Source organism: Bos indicus x Bos taurus, chromosome 11 (assembly GCF_003369695.1).
Source record: "Bos indicus x Bos taurus breed Angus x Brahman F1 hybrid chromosome 11, Bos_hybrid_MaternalHap_v2.0, whole genome shotgun sequence".
Taxonomy (NCBI): Eukaryota; Metazoa; Chordata; class Mammalia; order Artiodactyla; family Bovidae; genus Bos; species Bos indicus x Bos taurus.
Genome location: NC_040086.1, coordinates 67411663 through 67435545, shown reverse-complemented (window position 1 = coordinate 67435545; position 23883 = coordinate 67411663). Strand labels below are relative to the sequence as shown.

Here is a 23883-nt window from a genome sequence, read left to right as displayed (position 1 = left end):
CATTTTTGATCTCTTACTTTGTGCTAGGGTATACTAGGTGCTGGGCATGCAAAGACTTGTTCTACTCTCAAGAAACTTAGCTTTGCAGGGAAATATACAAAAAATCATAAAATATAGATGCATATTGCTTTAAATCCGGCAGCTCAAAGAATGAGAGGTTAATGAATAGGCTTAAGTCTCTCTGGGGAAGACAAAAAGGGTTTTCCCCAAGAAGCAGTACTTAGGCAGAGATGGGCTGGGGATTCCCTGAAGGTTAACTAATACATGCAAAAGATTGAGGATGTTGAGAAACTGCCCAGTTGAGAAACTACCTGTTCAGAGTGTAGAGGACTGAAAGGTAGAGTAGGAAGACATCAGTAGTGCGAGAGACGTGGAGTCAGAATATCATGTGGTATTCTGTATACAACACAAATTTTACTTGATTCTAATCTTGGCCATTAATTGAGTTATGATAGCACTCTACGTTTGATCAAAGATAGCATTTAAATCTTCTTAAAGCAAATGCTCAGGTAGTAAATTTTCAGAAACATCGTCTCTCTCTGATTAAGTCTCTCTTGGCAGGAATGGTGCATTAATTCATAGAATTAATCATTCATGAGCCCAAGCTAAGGCTGTCAAATCTAGGCAATTCCTACACTCCTCTCCTGTTGGCCATTCGAAGTCTGGGCCAGCAGAGTTTCTTAAGCCCGAGCACATAGTATTGGATAGTTGAACCTTACAGTCAGCCCCTCAGCCTCTGCAAAAAACGGGGGTTATGCGGTGGGTATGGGGAGCAGAGGTTTTAGAGGCCACGCGTATGACTTGGAGCTTAAGCTGGGACCTGAATCTCCTGTCACCAGAAAGACTGGCCGAACCTGAATACTGCCTTTCTCCCCTCCCCTCACTCAATCCTGTGCAATTTCTCATCAGTCTTCCGTCCTTTTCCCTTCCTGACTTGTTGGTCCCCCAGGATAAGGCCGCCTGTTCTCTTCCTCCTCCTCCTCCGCTCGATGGGGTGCTGGGTCTTGGGGCCTTGGGCTACACGAGGCGAACAACGCACGCTATTTGCTTTGCTAACAAGTCCATCCTCTTTACTGATCCTTTCGTCGTTCCCTGCCAGCCGCCGTGTTCCTTATTCCCCGCAGGGCAGTGCCTAGCGCTGCTCGCCCCCGGGGCGGGCGTCTCCAGGAACCTCAAGCGGATACGGCCACGAACCGGTGCCACGTCTCCGCCGCCAGCAGGCCAGGGCCTGCGTGGGCTCGGGGGCGGGGCGGGGCGGGGCGGTGCGAGGAGGCGGGACCTGCGCGTGAGCGGCGCGGGCGCGGCCCAATGGGACCTGCGGGCGGCGGCGGCGGCGGCGCGGTGCGCGCCGGGGGGCGGGGCCCCGCGGCAGTTGCTGGCAAGCCCGGGAGGCCGAGACCGCTGTCGTTGCCTCCGCCGTCGCATCCCCTGAGGGAGTCGTGTCGGCGCCCCCTTGGTCCCCAAGCTCGCGGGTTGCCCTACAGGCTCGTGTACGCTCCCGGACTCGCCAGCCGCTCGCAATTCGCCTTGCCAACCGTGCCTCCTGCAGCATGTGTGGTAAGGGGGCCGCGGGCGGGGGGCGTGTTGCGGGGCGGTGCTGGGGTGCCGTGCGGGCGCCGTTGAGGCCGGTGGCGCCGGCGGGAGCGGGGAGCGGGAGTGTGGAGGGTGCGAAATCTGGGTGTTGGGCCGGGGGCGTCCCGCGGTGGCTGAGGCTGCTGGGGGAAGGGGAGCTGGAGTGTGGAGGTGTGGACTTGGGAGGGCACCTGAGAGGAGGGCGGGCCTTAGAGGGGATCTGGGGGGCCGAATGGGGGCTTTGCGAAAAGAAGAGAAATAGGAGGGAAAAGCAGTGTCTTGTATTGGAAAAGGGGCGAGGGCTGAGGGAACTGAGGTGTGGAGGGGAGTGAATTCAAAAGAGTCCAGGTGAGTGAGGCAACCTGTGGAACATCAGGTGAGGTCTCTTGAATTTATCTCGCATGTTTCTAGGATTTATCCTTTAAAAAATACTTAATTTTAGTTTCTTTCTTTCGGGCACGCCCAGCAGAAAATAGAACTATAACTAGAACTACGATAATGACATTATGCATGATCTTACTTCCTGCCTACCCCCCCCGCCCCGCCCCGCCCCCTGCCCCCGACTCACCAGAACCCAATGCTGATCAATACCTTTGCGAATGGGCCCGGAAGTGGCCGTGGAGAGAGATCGTACTTCATTTATCCCTTGAGTGTGCTTCCATTTGAAACACTTACTTATGAGAAATATTGGCCTACATTTAATGAATGTGTTACCTAGAACAGCTAAAACCTGAAGTTAGGCTCTTCTATTACATGATTTGAGACTTAGTCATTTTAATAGTAACCTGAAAGTGTGAATTAAAAGGGGCTTCCCAGGTGGCGCTAGTGGTAAAGAAACGACCGGCCAATGCAGGAGATGTAAGGAGACGCAGGATCGTACCCTGGGTCGGGAAGATTCCCCAGGAGGAGGGTATGGCAACCCACTCTAGTATTCTTGCCTGGGGAATACAAAGGACAGAGGAGCCTGGCGGGCTACAGTTTGTAGGGTCTCAGAGTCGGACACGGCTGAAGTGACTTAGGACGCACGCACAGTGAGTTCGAAAGGAATTGTCAGAATTGTATCTGAAATGACTAATATGCTCTAAAATTGGTACTAACTTGGCTATTGTAAACAAAAAGAATTGAATTCTTACCTTCCTTATTGAAATTTACAACAACTTTACCCCTGGAAGATAAACACCTTTTAAGGGAATTATGATTGCAATAGAATTGAAGCTACCTGGGAAAGTTATTCTTTGTAGTCCTTTTCAAGAAGAACTGAGCAGGAGGTAGCTGGTGCTGATTAGTGTCTCTTTTTCTTGTATTTAACTTAATGCTAATTTCAGCTTCTAAAATGAAGATCAGATTTAAATTTAGAGTAGACTAAAAAAACTGCACAAAAAACAAACAACTATAAATAGCTTGCTGAAATTATTTGGAAGAGTGGACTTTAGAATCAGTTATACTTTTGCTGTGTCTCAGGGTAGCAGAATGGTTTTCCGAAAGACATAATTTAGTTTGGAGCTGGCCCCCAAACTAAAGGGGGTCCCCAGGGTGCTTGGTTTGGTAATTAAGTGTTTCTAAGTGATGAAGCATTCACCTAGTCAAGTACCTGGCTTTCTGGTTGCAGATCATTTCTTATCTTGTTCCAGGAAAAAGGAAGTAAAAAATAGATTAGTATAAAAGAAAACATAAGATCTGGTTTAGAAAACGTTCAGATAAGAGTGGAGGTTCAGATTTTAGGGTGGAGATTAAATGTTAGACATTTTCACACAGCCAGCATCCCCATTCCACCGTGTTTTACTACTGAGGAAACAGGTGACGGAGCAAGAAATAAAAAACTAGTATTTGAGGCATTTCGAAGGTCCTGCTCTTAACCTGGATCAGAGTTTTACATGATTCCAGGAATATCCAGAATTTATCTTCTCTTTGGTGTATGGTTCTGAAAGTTAACTGTTAAGACAAGATTTGTCTTTGTTTTCTTCCCACTTATTAATTATTGAAATAGAATTTCTAGGCAGAGGAACTGAGTGGAGATGAGATTAGATGGGAAAATTTAGAGGTTTACTTTGTGAATACCTGCTGCTTGTTAAAGGTTTTCTAAATGATTATTTGATTTCAACATTGCAGAATATTGAAACAGAAGAATGAGGGTAGCAATTCTTTTTTTGATAGCTTTTTCCAATCAGAAATACTGGTAAAACTGTTATTTATCAGATTGTATTGGGATGTTAGTAAGTGTTACTGAGGGGAAAAAAGATTTTATGGTCAAATAAACTTAAGAAGCAAATTTAAACAATACTGAACTGGCCTTTTTTTTTTTTTTCAGTTTTTTAATTGCAGGATTTATTGGAACGTTTCATGTGCCAATAAGCATTAAGAACCTTTGTCTTCCTCTTATTCTTGATTCTTCGGAATGCACTTTGTCCTTTATAATCTGTTTTACCTTTGGCTTCAGTGCGAGAGTCAATTCACTTAAACTTCACACAGCTCTTAACAGATTTTGCTGCATTTTTTTTTTTACATAAGTATGGGATTATACGTTTTTGCTTCAGTGGTATATATAAGCGACATTTTCGTAGATGAGATTGTATTTAAAAGCAGTTAGAGAGCCGCAATTAAAAAATATTCTGAAATGAATCCTTAAAAATTGTTTTGTAATTATACTGTGTAATGGCTGTGGGGCTATTTAAGTGATGCTGAGACTGGCTTCTATGATAAATCATAAAATTAGTTATATTGCCATATTCTTAAACATACCGAGTATGAAGTAGAAGTGAAAGAAAAGAATTATCGCTTAATGAGCATTTTCTCAGTTGTGTTCCCTGGAAAAGGAAAAGTTAACAGGTTCTGGTAATGAGCAGTATAAGGTGGGTGTCTTGTAACAGATAAGTTTGGGTAATTCTGCTTTTGGAGATTCTCAATTAGCAAGTTTAAAGTTTTTAGGAAGTTCTACAAATAAAACTGTTAACTTTGTTTAACCCAGTATTTCTTAAACCTTTAATTATGGAGACTTTCTTTTACTGTATGCCTACTTAGCATCCTGCAATATAGTGTTCTCTTTCTGTGGTTTGAGAATTTTTGACTGTACATTTTAGGTGCCTAGAAAGTACTAGAAGGTATTTGATATGTATGTATAACTGAGTCACTTTGATGTACATCAGAAATTAACACACCATTATAAAGCAACTATACTTCAATAACAAAATATTGGTAAAAGAAAAGAAATTTTAAGTGATCTCTTTGTACTTGGCACTCTGCCCTTAGGAGAGACGACTAGAACAAGGGAATTGCCTTCAAGGAATTGCTGTCTGATTGAAAGGAACAGTAAATACACGTGCAACAGGTGTGGGTGATAATAACACAGTCCTTGTTCATTGCCATGTTTAAGATTTTGAGTGAAATGAATAGAAATTCAGAGACTGGTTAGGCCAGGAATGTTCCAGATGACAGGATAGGACTCTTGGTGAGGACTGCTGCCAGCTGGTAAAGAACTAGTGCATTGTGAGAGACACCACTGATGACACATTTTACCAAACAATGTATGAAGTCAGAAATAATAAATTAAGAAGCACTACCAGTGGGTTTGAAAGAAGAAATTGAAGTACCAGGAAAAGAGGCCAAAGAATAGTAGTTAGAGGCGCAAACGTTCTAAAGTGGTATATTGCCTTAGTAGAAAGTCTGTAAGAGTAGAAAAAGGTCATTCATGTTTAATACTGCAGAGAGAGATTAATTGCATTTGGCTATAAAGAAATCATTAGAGAAGTTACACATATGAAGGTAGAAGAATTTAAGTTTGTGTTCAGGAAGAGAGCATGTGTACCAACAAGAGAGACAATATTGTGAAACTGAAGTCCCTGGTAGAGTTGAAAAGTTGATTTCCAACATGTAAGCTATGAAATTAAAACCAGGTGTTAACTGGTTGATTCATACCCTAAGCATTGTCTCTAAATTGACTGAAAGTTGAGCTAGATCATTAGATAATGAAAACTCAACCCACTGTTGTGTAGGACAGGGATGCCTGGTGTGCTGCAGTCCATGGGATTGCAAAGAGTCAGACACAACTGAGCTACTGAACTGAACTGTTGTGTAGGATCCTCATAATATTTTGATGTTAACAAAAAGTTCTGTATTTATAAAATCAAGGACTCACTTATCAAGACAAGTAGGAGAGGTTTGTTCAAGTAGGAGAGGTTGGTTCATGGAATAGTGTGTAGAATATCTTTCTCTATTTTGAGTTTATAAGGAAGGATAAGAGAGGTATAGAGTATTATACCCTTAAGATGAAGAAGAAGGCTTCAGTTCTACAAAGAATCTACCAGAAATGAGAAAGAAGCTGGAAAGAGAGAAATGAGGATTTAAGAGTTAGTCTAGATTCTAGACTTTAGCATAATATCTGGGGGTGATTTGAAAGTTAGACAAACAGTGAATTAGCAGAACTGGTCAGCAGTTGGGAGGGTCTCTAGGAAAGTAGACTTCAGATGGATGGATGACCTGAAATGGATGGATTTCACTGTAGGAGTGCTCAGGGACACAGGTGAGAGCATAATGGGCCCAGAGGGGCTGACTTGGCAAGATGATGAAAAACTGTGGTCTGATGTGTGATTGATCAGAGAGAAGCAGGAGAGATGGAATGTTGGAATGTGTGTAAGCAAGGAATGCATGCTTTTTCTCAGGAAAGATGATGACAAAGGTAGACTGTGAGGGAGTGTATAATTAGTGATGTCAGGGTTTAAAACACAGCTTTGAGTTCCAGGGTGTTAAATACGCAAGAGAGAAGTGTTTTGGAGCTCCGTCCAGTGGCCACAAGTATTTACAACAAAGTAGGGGACAATTCAACCAGCATTTTGTAACTAGGAAAAAGATTTTGAACAGTTAAATAAAAAATGGGAATTTCTCTTGTGTCACTCCATATAATTTTTTCTTTGTGTTTTTGGGGTTGTAGAAAATGTTCTCTCAAATATTTCATCTTTTAGAGGAATCTTACCTATAGAATGTGCCTGCACAATTATAGTATTGACTGTGTTTTATGGCAAGTGTCCAGTTGTGTATAACTTTAATTGCAGAATTGTTTATAATTACAAAGAGTTAGGAAAGCCTCAATAAATAGGTAAATGGCTGGGTAAAAAATGAGAAGTCTATTATGATCTACTATTATTATCCAGCCATTAAATAGACTGGGGTGGATGTGTTGTACTGACATAAAAAGATCTCCAACATCTTAAGAGAAAAATACAGAACAATATGTGTATTATCACATTCATATGCTTTTAGAAAAACCTCTAAGACCATATACATCTGAGTTTATATATGTAGAAAAATTCATACCTGAAGGTTTGGTGCAATTTGTGTGGGGTTAATGGTAGTTATCTCTTGTATGGAGGTGGAAAAGAGATTTTTCACAATTTATTCTGTAGGATTTGTGTAATTTGAATCTTTAGTGATAATTTGTAAGTTGTTATAAGAATTGTAAAAAGGAAACAAATGACATTGTGGATGGATTGTTTCAGAAAATATAAAATTTGGAGAAGGGATTTGAACTCTTAATACTGATAAACTCTGATATCTAGGTTCTCATCAGAATATTGAAGCTGTCAAAGTGAGAAAATACGGAAGAGCAAAATTTCTTCCTGAAACTAATACAATATTGCAAGTTAATAATACCTCATATAAAGTAAAATTTTTTGTTCATAAGAACCTAAATTAAACCAGACATAGAAACAATAATGTGATTGGTCAGCTAAATTGCATTGTTTTCATTTCAGTACAGTTGAACAGTCTTTGCCTATAACTAGATTGCTTTTAACCAGGTGTGTCAAGTCTATGATCTAGGTCATGTCTGAATATCTTGTTAAGCAAGGCGCTTATAAGTGCTTTTATGTCACTGAATTTAAGTTGCCATTTTCTGAGAATGGTGCTTGTAGGTGCAGCCTCTGGTGCTTGTAGGTGCAGCCTCTTGCTTCAGTTAGGGATATATTTATTCCAGGTATATTACATTAACAAGAAATTTTCACTTTGGAAACACAAGCTGACTTGGCAGTAGAAAATCTCCTGTGCTCCATATAGCTACTACTGTTAGTGGCATTGGAACAGTTACTGAAGAGCTGTGAAGAGTTGGTTTTTAGGCTTTTGTAGTTACCTTAAGCAGAACTGTTTATTGTGAGGTTTGACAAGACAAATACCAAAGACCTGAAGTAGGGATTGCTACTCTGTCGCTTTGAGTTATGAATACCTACCCTGTAAACGGCTGTAAATATGCTCTGCATGCCCAATTGGCAATTGTTTGCGGTTCTGTTTTCCCCAAGATTACAGATAACCCCCTAACCTGAACAAGTGGGCCAGCTGTGCTCTCAAGGGGCTGGTGTGTAAATCAACAGATTTATCCTCTTTATCTTTCATTTTCCTAATGCTGGATAACTAACTTTCTTCTCCCAGCTCTGATACTTTGATCTTAGAGAATTTTTCTATGTGTGTTGTCCTTTTAATCCTCTTAGTTTCTGCCTAGTTATGCAAGGAGAAATATCACTCCTACTACTTCCTCTATTCTACCTCTTCTTTTTTACTTTGTTCCAATAGTGAACCAAAACAATGACAGTAATGATTATTGGTAATAGTAGTGCTTCCTCTCTTGAGAGAAAGGCAGGTTTTGAATTGGAATTGATATATGGTATTTCATTGAATATAAGATGCCATTTATTGGGAAATGTACCATTTTTATATGGACCACAAAGAAAGAAAATATGAATGTCTTGAAATCAGTGTTGTCAGTATCTAAAGGCCTAGAAATTGTTATGAGAATACTTTCAGAGTATCATAGGCTAAGCGATATAGTTGTCTTTACCGTAAAGCTGTGATGAATCTTAGTATTGCTAATAGGAAATCAACAGACAATATAAAAAACATACATACTTACGTGAAACTTCCCTGGCGGTCCAGTGGTTAACCCTCTGTGCTTCCATTGCCGGGCGCGGGTTCGATCTCAGGTTGGGTAACTAAGGTCCTGCACGCTGCAGTGAAGGCCAGAGGTCCTGTGTGCTGTGACTAAGACCTGGCGCAGCCAGATAAATAAAAACCTTGTTTGTTTGGAGAGGGATATTGGTTTAGAGAATATTTCTCTTCCTATAAAATTGTACTCGGGATCTCAGGATCCATACAATGAACCAATGTAAACCAGGGAGATTGAAGTTAGGAAAAATATCAAAGTTGAATGTTGTTGAATTACATGTGTTGAAATTAGTGAATTTAGTATGACATCACTGTGAATTTTCTTTTAAAAAATGTATTGAATCTCTCTATAACTTGTCTTAAAAACAATGTTTTTGTCATTAACATTTAAATTGTTTTAAAAATTGGTATTTGATTATCATATTTCATCTTTAATTCTATGAATGTATTATTTTTTTACCATCAGAATTGCATTTCTTTAAGTGAACAAACCAAACAAAAACAAGAATGTAGCAACACAGAACAGAGTATATAAGGTATACAGAAGTAGAAATATAATGTTGTATGTGTGTGTGTGTTAGTTGCTTAGTCGTGTCTGACTCTTTTCAACCCCATAGACTGCAGCCCACCAGGCCCCTCTGTCCATGGGATTCTCCAGGCAAGAACACTGTTGGGGGTGGGGAGGGGTTGCCATTTCCTTCTCCAAAAGGAACTATAGAAAGAAGGAAAGTGATGTCGCTCAGTCATGTCCGACTCTCTGTGACCACATGGACTGTAGCCTACCAGACTCCTCCATCCATGGAATTTTCCAGGCAAGAGTACTGGAGTGGTTGCCCTTTCCTTCTCCGATAATGTTATATACATGCAACTTATTACCTCAATAAAAAAATAAATACCTCATAAATTATATTGAGGTAGAAAGAAATGCCTCAGTATTACCTCAATAAAAAAATAAATCTCAGGAAAAAGGAATTATATTTCTTTTATTTTTATTTGTAAAAAAATTTTGGCCATGTTTCACTGCACATAGGATCTTAGTTCCCCAACCATGGATCGAGCCCACACATCCTTCATTAGAAGTGCAGAGTCTTAATCACTGGAACGCCAGGGAAGGAATTACATTTCTTAAGGGAGAGCTGATTTAGTAGTGAATTTTTCTGAATGTGTTGCATTATTGGGATTTGGACTTCTTTAAGGCTTTTGGAGAGTGAAAAAGTTGGCTTAAAGCTCAACATTCAGAAAACGAAAATCATGGCATCTGGTCCCATCACTTCATGGGAAATAGATGGGGAAACAGTGGAAACAGTGGCTGACTTTATTTTTCTGGGCTCCAAAATCACTGCAGATGGTGACTGCAGCCATGAAATTAAAAGACACTTACTCCTTGGAAGGAAAGTTATGACCAACCTAGATAGCATATTCAAAAGCAGAGACATTACTTTGCCAGCAAAGGTTCATCTAGTCAAGGCTATGGTTTTTCCTGTGGTCATGTATGGATGTGAGAGTTGGACTGTGAAGAAGGCTGAGCGCCGAAGAATTGATGCTTTTGAACTGTGGTGTTGGAGAAGACTCTTGAGAGTCCCTTGGACTGCAAGGAGATCCAACCAGTCCATTCTGAAGGAGATCAGCCCTGGGATTTCTTTGGAAGGAATGATGCTAAAGCTGAAACTCCAGTACTTTGGCCACCTCATGCGAAGAGTTGACTCATTGGAAAAGACCCTGATGCTGGGAGGGATTGGGGGCAGGAGGAGAAGGGGATGACAGAGGATGAGATGGCTAGATGGCATCACTGACTCACTGGACGTGAGTCTGAGTGAACTCCAGGAGTTGGTGATGGACAGGGAGGCCTGGCGTGCTGCGATTCATGAGGTCGCAAAGAGTCAGACACGACTGAGCGACTGATCTGATCTGATCTTATAGTTTGATTTTTCAGTTTTTATACATTTAAGCTATATTCTTGCTGGCCAAAGCACCAATCATGGAAGACCTCAGAATATTTTCATGCTGCTATTCCTAAAATGTGGATTTCCTTTACCTGTGTTCTGTTGCCACTTTACTGGATCAGTTTATGTTGTACAAGTCTCTGTTTATAGTTTTGCTTTTCGAAATGATTGCTCCTTTTCTATGAATTCTCAGTTCAGGTTCAGTCACTCAGTCGTGTCCGACTCTTTGCGACCCATGGACTGCAGCATGCTAGGTTTCCCTGTCCATCACCATCTCCTGAAGCCTACTCAAAATCATGTCCATCGAGTTGGTGAAGCCATCCAACCATCTCATCCTCTGTCATCCCCTTCTCCTCCCGCCTTCTGTCTTTCCAGCTTCAGGGTCTTTTCAAATGAGTCAGTTCATTGCATCAGGTGGCCAAAGTATTGGAGTTTCAGCTTCAACATCAGTCCTTCCAATGAATATTCAGGACTGATTTCCTTTAGGATAAACTGGTTGGATCTCCTTGCAGTCCAAGGGACTCTCAAGAGTCTTCTCCAACACCACAGTTCAAAAGCATCAGTTCTTCGGTGCTCAGCTTTCTTTATAGTCCAACTCTTACATCCATACATGACTACTGGAAAAACCATAGCTTTGACTAGACGGACCTTTGTTGGCAAAGTAATGTCTCTGCTTTGTAATATGCTGTCTTGATTGGTTCTCAAGAGTGAGAATTCTCAAGAGTTAATAATATGTGTTACAGTTATTTGTCCTTTACTAGAGTCTGGTGAACAAGTGAGAAACCACTGCTTCTATGATGATTACATATTTTTTAAGCCTTTTTCTCTATGATTAAATGATTTAGATTGTGGGTATTCTTCACATCATTGTTATTTATAAGTTATTTATTCCTAAATGTGTTGATAGCATGGTCATTGAAAGTAAGAAAAATTATTCTATGTAAGTTTTGTAGGGTACATATGTTACTTAAAATATTTAGTTCAGAAAATGTTTTCCTTTAAAAATAATGCTCAGTGTATAGAACATAAATCCTAAATTTGTTGGTTAATTTTGAAAAATAAATTTTACTTGATAAAATGTCAATGATGAAGGTAAGTCACCAGTCTTACAAACTTCTTTGAAAAACTGAACATTTGTTTTGACATATTTGCTTCAGTCTTTTTTATATGTATAAGAATTGAAAAAGTTTCACTGCCTTTGAACAGTTTGAAGTGAAGATTTCTTTTGTTTTCAAAGATGGACTCAAGCTTCACCTTTTTTGCACATCTTATACATTATTATGCAAATTAGGGTTTTGGTCATAACTATGCCAATTTTGATTCTCTAGTCAGAATTTTCTATTAATTAAATTTGTTTATTTGCAGGTATATTTGCTTACTTAAACTACCATGTTCCTCGCACAAGACGAGAAATTTTGGAGACGCTAATCAAAGGCCTTCAGCGACTGGAGTACAGAGGATACGATTCTGCTGGTATTTCCTTTAAAAAATATTACGGGTGTTGCATGATTCTTGACTCTCAATAAAAAGGGTTTTTTGTTTTCGGTTCCTAGACTTTTTATAATATCCATTTTGTTGTTTCTGGTAAATCTAAAATCTGAAGAATTTTTGTTTTTTATCATATTTAAGGGTTGTTCATTCAGTTTCAACAACATTACCATTTATGTAGAGAATTGCTTCTTATGGGTCTCTTCTTGTGCTAAGAATGTTACTGTAAAAACAAGTTACTGGGGCCATTTTCATTATAGAACAGAGTTTTTGAAGGCTTTACTCTCTAAAATTTTTTTTCTTTCCAATATCTTTTAATTTCTTTTTCTCCATGGATTCCATGCTTCTGGCGTGTGATCTTGCCCAAGATTCTGTCTTACATAAATGACAAAGCAAAGAAAAATAACTTTTTGTCAACTTTATGTTCTACTCCAACTCCTTCCCTTAATCATATTGGGGTTCCCAAGACCATCTCCAGTTTCACTGATTCCTTCAGAGCATTCAGCATATAATTGTACTCATGGCTATAGTTTATTATAGCAAAAGAATAAAAAGCAAAATTAACAAAGAGAGAAGGTGCGTGGGGCGAAGTCTGGAGGAAGCCAGGCATAGGCTTCAGAATTCTCTCCCTGTGGAGTCCCCACACGTGCTTGATTCCCCCAGCGAGTTGGACAACATGTGTAAAATGTGTACCAGGGAAGCTCATTACTAACTCTGTGCTCAAGATTGTCACTGTGGGCTGGTTATGTAGATACCTGGTGCCTAACATGTACCAACATTGCAGGCTCTTAGAAGGGAAGTGGATGTTCAGCATAAGCCACATTGTTTGCTCCAATGGTATAGGTGCAATAAGCCATTCTTAATCAGTTAACCTGGTGGGGGCCAGCTTTGCAAGCAAGCCTTTCTAAGATAGCGGTCTTGGGCCTACCATATTAACTCTTTACACTCAACATTGCCCTATGTAATGGGCGTTTATCTTCCTTGACTCTTCCTCAGCTAATGGAAAGTCAATTCCTCAACTCTTTGTTCTTCAAATTCTCTCTCTCCTTCACCTCTGACAACATATCTTCTCATTCTCTTCCTAACTTGCTGATTATTTCTTTTTTGTCTGCTTTGGAGGCTGCTTTTCTTTCACCTATTACTTATTTTAATGTTCCTCAAGATATTGGGTTGGCCAAAAAGTTCATTTGGATTTTTCCATAACATCCTGTGGAAAAACCCGAATGAACTTTTTGACTTACTCAGTGTTTTCCTGAGTCCTCTTTCCTTATTTTGTATCTTTGTGCGTGAGCTCTGACTTCATCAGCCTCCTGTATGTTGGTGACTTACAATCCATATGTATTTCCCATGTTGCACACCTGTTTTTCCGGCTACTTCTTAGAAATTTTTCCCTGGACAAACCACGATATTGTAAACCTTGCATGCTCAGAATTGAACTGAATACATTCCAGTTCTCATCCGTGTCTCACTCTATCCTTTCTCTCTTCCTTTTGCCAACAGCCAGTCATTCAGCAAGTCCTTTGAGCCTGGGAGTTGCTTTCTCTCGTTACCTTTAGTCAGTTCTGCTTTTCAGTACACCCATCACTTCATGACCATTGTGTAGCTCAGGCCTTCCTCATTTTTGCTTTGCTGTAACTGTAACTTCTGACAGCAGGTTTCTTCTTCCCTGTTTCTCTCCTCCAGCTTTTGCACTGTTTTCAAAGAGTTTTCTAAACTTCTTTGCCGTGTCATTTCTCTGCTTGAAACAACTCAGTGGTTTTCCAGTACCTCTAGAGTAACTTTTTCCAATTCTGTAGGAACTTTAGTAGAATCTTGAGAGCTGTGTGTCCTGGCATCCCTTCCTTACCCTGCTTCTGAGGTGGTGCCAGTCTTCTCTGTATCTCCATTGTGCTGCAGTCGCAACCTGTAGCACTTTTATTCTAGTCACATGACTTTTATTATATTAAAACCACACTGTATGGTAATTATTTTTTCCTTGTCTGTCTTCTCAATAGACTGTTGAGAAATTTGAGAACAGGAATTGAATTTTCTTCATTTTTATCTCTAGTGGCTATCATGGTTCTTGACATATAGTATGTTTTCAGTAAATTTTGAATTGATAAGTAAATGAATTAATTAGATGAAAAAAATTTATTTTTCACTTACAAGTTCTGCCTTTCAGTCATAGTTTCTAAGTAGTAGCCAATTTCTAAATCTTGCTTTTCTACCTCTGGATGATTCAGGTGTGGGAATTGACGGAGGCAATGATAAAGATTGGGAAGCCAATGCCTGCAAAATCCAGCTCATTAAGAAGAAAGGAAAAGTTAAGGCACTGGATGAAGAAGTTCACAGTAATGTACTTAGTTTGTTTTTTGTCCCCCCTCCTCTTTTCTTCCTTCTCCCTTCCTTACCAAATTATTTTTCCTCCCATATTTTGGGGCCCATTTTAAGAATGGTGATTCTTAAAGTTGAAGGGAAGGAAGAAAAGTAGTTTTGATACTGTTTGTACTGCTTTTAATGTACCTTTGTTGCAGAAATATTATTAACTGGGGAGGGAAATAGCCATCATTCCTGAGGAAGGGCCTTTCATAAGACAAAAGGTATTTTTAGTAGTGCCCTTACTCATGTGGCTTCACTTGGTGCTTGTCTTCACTTTGGACTAAAATGCTGAGTTTGGATATATCATCAGTCTGGATGTTGTACCTTTTAGTAGGTCTGATACAATCAGGTAACTATCATATTTTTACCTCGTGATTTTCTTACTCCCCGAGCATAAAGTAGTTGCCAGAGATACATATTCCATCATACAGAGTGTACTTTACAGTATTTATTCATTATTTTGTGTTTATACATTTTATTTTTTCACAGAAAACTTGAAAACAAAGCAAATACTTTGAAGTAAATTGATTGAAAAAACATATAAAAAAATCCTTCACAAAACCCAGGAAACAGTAGGTTGTTTATATACCTGCTGAAATGGATGCCATCGTTATCATTGTAAAGGGGTACAGGTGAAAGAGGAGAACAATGGATTTACTCATCTTTAATTTTTGCATAAGCCAGACATTCAGCTTCATGGTACAATTGATGCTTGAACAACATGGGTATGAACTGTGCAGGTTCATTTATATGGAGATTTTTTTTTTTTCCCTGTAGTAAATACTACACTGCTACACCATCCATGGTTGGTTAAACCTGTGGATGTGGAACCTTGGATCCAGAAGCTGGCTATAAGTTACATGTAGGTTTTTGACTGCTCAGTGAGTCAGCACCCCTAACCCCCTGTGTTGTTCAAGGGTCAACTGTACTTGTTCAACAAATTATGACAGTATTTATTTTGAATCTGTTATGGATAAGATTAGCTTGGAATAAAGCAGACACCCAAACAGCTACACTTCAAAAACTTGATTATAAATATTTGGTCTACTGTGTGTACTGCATCCTGTTTACCAGGTTGAATATAGTAGGTTTTATAGGAGAGAACAAACGGATTGGTTTAAGATTCAGAGGAGAGCTAGTTCCCACAAGTTGGGGAGGCTAAGTATATGTAAGGATTGGCTGCTAATTATATTGGGGCAGTGAAGGTGAGAGGGAGGACCTTCTGAGTAGATTAGCTTGGGTCAAAGTAAGAATAGGGAAGGCAAGTTTGATGGAATGGTAGATAGCTTTCAAAGCTGCATTGTTGGTCAGTGAGTATGGCAGGCTGGAAAGGAAGATAGTGACCAGAATCACCATCTTTGAATGTCGTCATATTGAAACATGTTCCCTCCTGCAGGAAAGTGATCTCTTTTCTGGAATGGTCACTTGCAGACAGAGCTGGAGAATTTGTACCTGATGAGTCCCTTGGGAGAGCAGTCTGGCACTGTCTAAATGGGAGATGCTTATCCCTTATGGCCAGGCACTTCCATTCGTGGGCGTGTACTCGAAAGAAACACTATGACAAGGAGACATGACAATTAGATGGCATTGCAGCAAAGTTTAGAAGCAACTTCAGTGTCCACCAGCAAGGGAATGGGAGAATAAGCTGTATGTGACAGTGAATGACCATATTTAGCTTCTGGAAGGTATGTACCAGCTCTGGCTCTGCTTTCTGAGAACCTAATATTGGAGTGAAAAAAAAACACAAAACCTGTGGAAAGGTATGTACAGTATTGTGCTGTTAAAAAGAAGAACACTATAATTTATAGCTGTATTAGCACAATGGAAGTTTGAAGGCACAGGTGGGAAAGGTCTTGTGACTCCTTTGGGGAGGAAAGGAATGAAGTAGGGTATAAAGGAGGCACCAATTGCATTTTTTTTTTTTTTTACATTTCAGGACTTAAATAGATCTAAAGCATAAATGGCTAGAAATTAACATTTGTTAATTTGGAGTGTGTTGTTTGGATATTTGTGGTGTTTATTTTGTTATTGCCAGTGTGTTAGTGTTTAACCTCTTAAGACAAAAGGGAAGGAAGACATCTCACAGAAGGTCATTAGACTGGTTATTGGTAGCTTCTAACTTGGATAATACTTGCTGACATTTGTTGCTTTCTGTGTCCCAGACGCTTGACTGAATGCCTTCTGTGTAGTCCTCATTGTAACTGTGGAGTAGTTAAAATTATCTTCCTCATTTGCAGATGAGGAAATTGAAGCTCAGAGGAGCAGGTACTGACTTTAGATGGTGTCAACAGTAAAGCCAGTGAGGTTTGGGAGCAGAGGAAAGGCAGAAGAGGACTGCTATCCTAGATCGTGACAACTAAAGATTTTTTTAGTATTTTATATCTTAAAGCTGTAAAACACAAATGATTATATTAATATGTTAACATTTGTTCTCTGGGTGTAGGTATTTAGGTATTTTGTTATTACCAGCACATTAAATATGTTTGGACTATTAAGAAAGGTGACATCTGAGAAAAGGTACCCAGGGGACAAAGAGCCTTGGGAGTGAATGCAGGGGGAAGAGAGAAGATGCAAGAAAGGAAGTGATTGAGGCATTCCAGCTCAGAAAGGTGGGTTTGGGTAAGGAGTTAGCCTTCGTAGGGGTTAAGGGCAAAAGAAAAGCTGATTTAAACAGTTATGAGGTGAAAGAAAGCTGAGTAAGGTAGAGATTGAGGGACTACATAGAATTGAGTCTTAAGGAGAGTGTAAAAGATGTCATGAACTGTTGGGGAATTGAATGAGCTCTCAGTTTAATTAATAAGGAACATGGGTACATGGCTTTAGAGTGGAGTAACAGCGAATAGAAACAGTCAGGATTGGAGCCATGATTAATCTATAAAACCTGAAATACTACTTGTGGGGAATTTGTGTATTGTTGTAGCAATGATTTTTTTCTTATTAGACCTTAAATAAAGTTCCTTTGGCAACAGTGTACTGCTGCTGCTGCTAAGTCACTTCAGTCGTGTCCGACTCTGTGCGACCCCATAGATGGCAGCCCAGCAGGCTCCGCCGTCCCTGGGATTCTCCAGGCAAGAACACTGGAGTGGGTTGCCATTTTCTTCTCCAATGCATGAAAATGAAAAGTGAAAGTGAAGTCACTCAGTCGTGCCCAACTCTTAGCGACCCCATGGATTGGAGCCTACCAGGCTCCTCCACCCATGGGATTTTCCAGGCAAGAGTACTGGAGTGGGGTGCCATTGCCTTCTCCAACAGTGTACTAGATATGGTAATTACCTTGAATTTGAAATGGGTTCATTTTATAGACTCCTGTTATTTTCTCTGATGTACTTTCTCTTGCCAGTATGTGACGGGACATACTGCTTTCAGTTACAGTTAACCTTAATCTAAAAAAGCTAATTACGTGTTTTCATTGCTTGTATTGGCCTGTTAAGTAGTAATAAACGGTGATCCTTACTTTTCTGGAGGTCATTTATCAGGTTGCCTTAATTATTTAGAACACTGTTAAATCAGAAAAGACACTGACGATTTTTCTCCGTTGATTGATTGAGCTAGCCAACAAAAATTCGAGTATCTGCTCTATATAGCTTAATACTTAGAATTCAAAGATAATAAGACAAGCTCCTCCTTTTTGTAGAACTTAAATTCTGGTAGAAGCCAGGTTGACAACATGTCAAATGTTGTAATAGTACAGAAGAGTGTACACTGTGGTTTTAATCTTAGGCTCTGGAAGCAGCCAGTCTTGGCTTCAAATTCTATCTCTGCTTCCTATAGCCATGACCTAGGGCAGGTTTTGTGACCTTGTGAGCCTGTTTCTTCATCTATAAAATGGGGACAGTTATACCTAATAGTATGTAATTGTATTGTGAGGATTCAGTAACAGAATGAATATCTATTGAGTACCTGTTGTATACCAGCCATTGTTCTAGGCCCTGAGGACAGAGAAGAAGATAAGCAAAGTCCCTGCCCAGATGGAGCTTACTGTCCAGTGAGAGAGCCAGACAACAAATAAATACATAATATCAGGTAGAGATCAGTGCTATAAAGGACAAGTATGGTAGAGGTGACATTTGAGCAGAGATCATGTGATTGTCTGTATGAGGGAATTCTAGGAGGAGGGAACACCAAGTGCATAGATTGTGTGTGGGCTTGGCCTGCTTGCAGCTGGAAGTCAGTGGGGCTAGAGCTCAGTAAGTGAGGAGTAGAGTGCAGGAGATGAGGCTAGAGAGGAGGCTGATGGCTAGGGCACAGAGGGTCTTCAGAACAATGGATTTTGCTGTTTGTTGGGAAGCCATTGGAACATTTTGCATAGGAAGTAACGTGATCTAACTTCTGCTTTGGGTGGATCACTTTGGCTAGATTGTACAGAAGGAAGAGTGGACACAGGGCCACCAATTAGGATTCTGTTTAGTAGTCCAGTGTAGAGATGATGGTCAGAGTGATAGGAATAGAGTGAGGAGGTATTTGTAGTACCTCACACAAGATAAGTTCTCCATAAATGTTAGCTGTTGTTATTTGTAACAGGTGCATTGAGAGCTTTGAGGAGTGACTGGAGAGGGTTGGGAGATGAGGATGGAAAGGGGATGGAAAGGTAGGTGGGGGCCAAATGGTGAAGGGCCTTGTATATTGTGAAAAGGTGTTGGGGCTTTATCTTGTGAGAAAATAGTTTTTGAGTTGTGTGTTAGAATTTGAGAATCTACGTATAAATCCCTGACCAGGTTTAGGATGGTTCATATGGGTAACTAGGGATGCAAACCACATTTTAAGTAATTGGAAGTCTATTCAAGGATTTTAAGCATTGTTTCTTGATCAGATTTGTATTTTAGAATGACCTTTGATTAGCCAGGATAAAACCCACAAAGACTGTATATTAAACTGCATGGACTTTCCTGTTCAGACTTCTCAGCAGTTTGCTCTTAATTTCGACCTAATTTGATAAGCTTTGTTATTTGCTTCCTTAGCCAAATGAATTTTGTATGTAGGCAATTAAAAGGGGACATTCTTAGTATATACTAGAACTCTTTTTTTTTTTTTTTTTCTTTCTTTCCCCTGGAAGAAGAAAAAAGAGTTCATAGGGAGAAGGAATTAGAGTACCTGCTTTTTAAAACAGAGGAGGAACACCAGCCTGTAACCTCATGCTTTCATAGTATTGCTTTGTTCTCAAGGACTGTTCTTTGATTTTGGAAACTTCATAATTGCAGTTTATGGTGTGAGATACAGGCCACTCACTGGGGACCAAAGACATTGTGGTCATAAGGTTGTGTGGCACTGAGAAAACGAATTTTTCTTAACATGATACTAATTAAAATGATACTAATTTTTTTCAAAGAAAGGATTAAATAAGATTTTTAAAGATCACATTAACTCTTTTTGACCATAAGTTTGAAAATTTTCAAATTTGTAGAAAAATTGAAAGAATAGTACATTAATCATCCATATACTTCATCTATTTTTTCCAGTTGTCAACATTTTGTCATATTTGCTTTATCTCTTTGTACACACTTTTGGGGTTGTTATTGGAACCATTTACCCTAAATATTTCAGCTGCATTAACTCCTCTAAGTCTTTTAATTACTGTTTGAATAAGCCTGATCTTCAGTTTTAATAATTGTATATTCCAGGTGTAAGACTGTAATAATTTAAATACAGCTTATAGCATTATCCCTACAGTTTGATTTAATATTGGAATTTTTTATTTTATCTTCTTCAGAACAACAAGATATGGATTTGGATATAGAATTTGATGTACACCTTGGAATAGCTCATACCCGTTGGGCAACGCATGGTGAACCGAATCCTGTCAATAGCCACCCCCAGCGGTCTGATAAAAATAATGGTATGGACGGATTGTACACACTTTGGAATGTTTGTGTTTTGGAAGCCAGTAGGTAGCACATAGATACATATATCACAGATAACTGGATATCATAGCAATTAATCTGTAATTATGTAAGAGTGTGTTTCTAAAAAGTAAGGACCTAGCAGATTGATTTGTCTCCTAAGAGACTTCTCCTTTTCTCTCCTTTCTTCCTTGCAGTTTACTCTGTTATTTGTACTATTGAGTTTCCTACAGTCTAAATCTTGCTAATGGCATGCATCCTGTGGTGTTATTTCACATGATTCATGATTCTCTGTGTCTAAATACTTTGATAAAGAGAAGCTTCTCCATGTTAACAGTTTGATTGCCCAGATGTACAGATTGTCTAGGAAAGGCAAGATAAATGTTTAATTTTTCCCCCTTTATTTACCATTTTTCAAATGAAGTGGTTCTAATGGTCCAAGGTGAACAGATTTTTTCGTTGTTTATAAATTCATGGATTTAAAATATTTTGTTTCAAAACACTGAAGTAGTTATCTATATTGATGCACAAAATTTTGCATCTTTAGTCACTGGGAGCTTCTTCAGGTTGACTCCTGAGTACTTTTGATGTGATCCAAGTAGGTCCAGTAGTCTTTGTTATTTTGGTAGTTGAAGATATGCAGGTTTTTCTAATCCTGCCCCAAACTTGAAATCAGCCAGTTCTCTAAAGAACCCTAGTTCCTTTCAGTGGAAACAATAAAGACTCTAAGCCTGGGTATCACAGTGGCTGTGGGGGTGGATGTGGAGCAGATGCTGGAAGTAAGGGTACCACTTACAGTGAGAGGGGTACTGCCATACAGTGAGAGCTGCGGCCTGAGGGAGTGGGCGTGGCAACCACAGAAACACAGCACTGTCTGTCCCCTCTTCTCCTGGGGCCTTGTTACTCCCCTCTGCCAGCTGCGGTGGGTGAGTACCTTTGCTGCAGGAAAAGGAGAAGGAAAGCATTGAAGAAGACCACCAAAGGAATAGTAGAAACCCTGTCTTTCATAACTCCTGGGACACATAGTCTTCTAGCAGTGTTAATGGTGGGAGCAGCAATAGCAACAGCATCAGTAACCTAGACAGGGCCAGTGGGCTTGAAAGCAGCTTAAACCACCTCGTCGCCAGTCCAGCCCACAGCATCCCCAGCCTGTGCCGAGCAGTCCATGCTGTGCCAAGGCCCTTACTTCCACATCAGCCAGACCCTGGAGGAGGCCCACTTTCATAGCCAACAGCACTGAGAATGGCTTCCCATGTGGTGTGCTGGCAGTTTCTTGCCTTCTGTGAAGGAACAGTTCTGTGCATGTTTGATATTTCAACTTATTGTGTTTTAAAAAGTTGCGCAAAAAAATGCTTGTTGGTTTTTCAATCAGTATTTGAAATAACAGGTTAATAGGGGTTGCTAAGAGTCGGACATGACTGAGCGACGTCACTTTCACTTTCACTTTTCAGAAGGAAATGGCAACCCACTCCAGTGTTCTTGCCTAGAGAATCCCAGGGACGGGGGAGCCTGATGGGCTTCCGTCTATGGGGTCGCACAGAGTCCGACACGACTGAAGCGACATAGCAGCAGCAGCAGGCAGTTGTTTACTTGTGGTTTTGCTGCACTATTATGATTTCAGAAAGATTTTGAAGCAGTTTTTTATAGGATGCTTTTGAATGTGGGTATCAGGGTAACCATAGGAAGAAATCTCATCTGCATGTTGAATCCATAGTTTGTCCAGTTCAGATTGGTTTCTATATAGACCTGTAAGTTAGAAATTCTACTTTATGTAAAAAAGGACTTTAAAAAATGTGAGCGCTTTAATTTTTAAAGTTCAGTACACTAGAAAATGGGGTGCTTCCCAGGTAGTGCTAGTGGTAAAGAACTCACCTGCCAATGCAGATAGACGTAAGAGACATGGGTTCGATCCCTGGATGGGGAAGATCCCCTGGAGGAGGGCATGGCAACCCACTGTAGTATTCTTGCCTGGAGAATTCCATGGACAGAGGAGCCTGGTGGGCCACAGTCCTTGGGGTTGCAAAGAGTCAGACATGACTGAAGTGACTTAAGCACAGCACAGCAAACTAGATAGAAAAGAGTATCTAACTTCTAAAAAAAAAAAATCTAAGTTTTTTCCCAGAAGATAGAAAGCTTGATTTAGTTTTGCACTGAGATTAATTGCTATACTACCTCTTAGTATGCAGATGTTATATTGAAAGTACTCTTTCCTCTGCAGTAGGAGAATAATCAGATCCAAATTAAACTATGTAATAAGCACCCTCCCTGATAACTGTCTTCTGTCTTTATTATATATTTGTGTTTCCAGAGAGGTCTTTCAGACACTTGGATACCCAGATAACTTATTACCATTATTCCTCCAGAGCCTACCTACATCACACTGCTCAGTTCTGACAGTCGAGAAATATGTAATGAATTTCTGTCTTACAAATTTGTCCAACAGTAGCTTATGTGATCTCATTGATAGTTCCACCTTGTAGTGTCAAGAATTAAGGCATGGGCCTCCCTGGTAGTCCGGTGGTTAAGAATTCACCTAGCAGTGCATGGGTTACAGGTTTGATCCCTAGTCTGGGAAGATCCCACATGTTGCAGGGCAGCTAAGCCTGTGCACCACAACTGCTGAGTGCGTGTGCTCTAGGGCCCATGCTGCACAGTAAGAGAAGACGCCGCAAGGAGAGCCCTCTGCACCGCAGCTAGAGAGTAGCCCCCCTCTCGCTGCAACTACAGAAAAGCCTGAGCAACAACGAAAAACCAGCTCAGCCAGAAAATGAAAAACCACAGCAAAATCTAAAAATGAATTAAGGCATTGGTGAAGGCTGACAAAGTGTAAGCTATCTGAACTGATGTCTGAAATCACAAGTACTGTGAAATTATTGGAAAAGGATTCACTTTCTGCTTCAAGTAAGCCCCAGCAGGAACTAGAGCGCCACATTCTACCACTGAACCTGGAAAAATGGATGCAGCATAGAAACAGACGAGCAGAGACATCTCTAGAAGAAAGTGTTTATTTAGGGATGATTGTTCCCGTGTCATTTAGTCATATTAGACAGCCACCCAAGTTTAAATAAATTAAGGCATCTGTGAGTCTTCTTCCTCAGTGACAAGCTGTCTGAATGAGGAGCCAGGATGGGTTGAGTCAGCTGCTCAGGAGAGGGCTGGGGGGACAACCTGCCCTTGTATGTGGAGGAAGGTGCCATAGAGTCTACCTGAGTCCTCCTGTCACTCTCCCTCCTCTCCACTGTGAGTCTGCACCGCATACATAGCAGATCTGAGGAGCATGGATAGTTGTAGAAGAGAACTTTCCTCCTTGTGAAGATTTGAGAAGGATACGGGGGCAGAGTGAGATTTTTTTCATGTGACAGAACTAAAGGCAGAAGATGAGGGTAAACTCTGTACCCCCTTTTCATGGTTGGTTGGTTCCTCTAAATGGGTAGGGTTGAAAGGTCGGTTACTTAAAGTAGAAATGTAGAGTTGTGAGGGAAAAGTTCACAGGCCTGTGCTTATGGAGTAGGTGGTTTGTGTAAGAATTTTTTTTTTTAACTACCACCTCCCAAGTTCTAAAATCATCTGTTTGACAAAGATTTTAAATCTTAATGGGTTTGATGGCAGGGAGTAGGGAAAGGATACATTGCTAATGTTTTATCTAACAAAAAAGCAAACAACTAAGTACTGTAAGAAGATAAGCTGTCTGAGCTCTCAGACACACATGTACACAACACAATTCAGAAATAGCCAGGAGGGCCCCTGCAGGCTTAATGGAC

General features: G+C 40.2%; 1 protein-coding gene across 3 annotated transcripts in view; it reads left to right on the top strand.

Annotated features, from left to right (window-relative positions):
- The first annotated feature begins 1359 nt into the window (after positions 1 to 1359).
- The window catches only part of GFPT1 (glutamine--fructose-6-phosphate transaminase 1), a 64570-nt gene continuing 42046 nt past the window's right edge, over positions 1360 to 23883 (top strand). For all 3 annotated transcript variants that reach the window (XM_027555679.1, XM_027555680.1, XM_027555678.1), the window contains exons 1-4: positions 1360 to 1557; positions 11805 to 11912; positions 14150 to 14257; positions 19993 to 20118. In XM_027555679.1, coding sequence (XP_027411480.1) covers positions 1551 to 1557; positions 11805 to 11912; positions 14150 to 14257; positions 19993 to 20118 — 349 coding nt within the window. In that variant the 5' untranslated portion in view covers positions 1360 to 1550. The remainder of the gene's footprint in view (positions 1558 to 11804; positions 11913 to 14149; positions 14258 to 19992; positions 20119 to 23883) is intronic.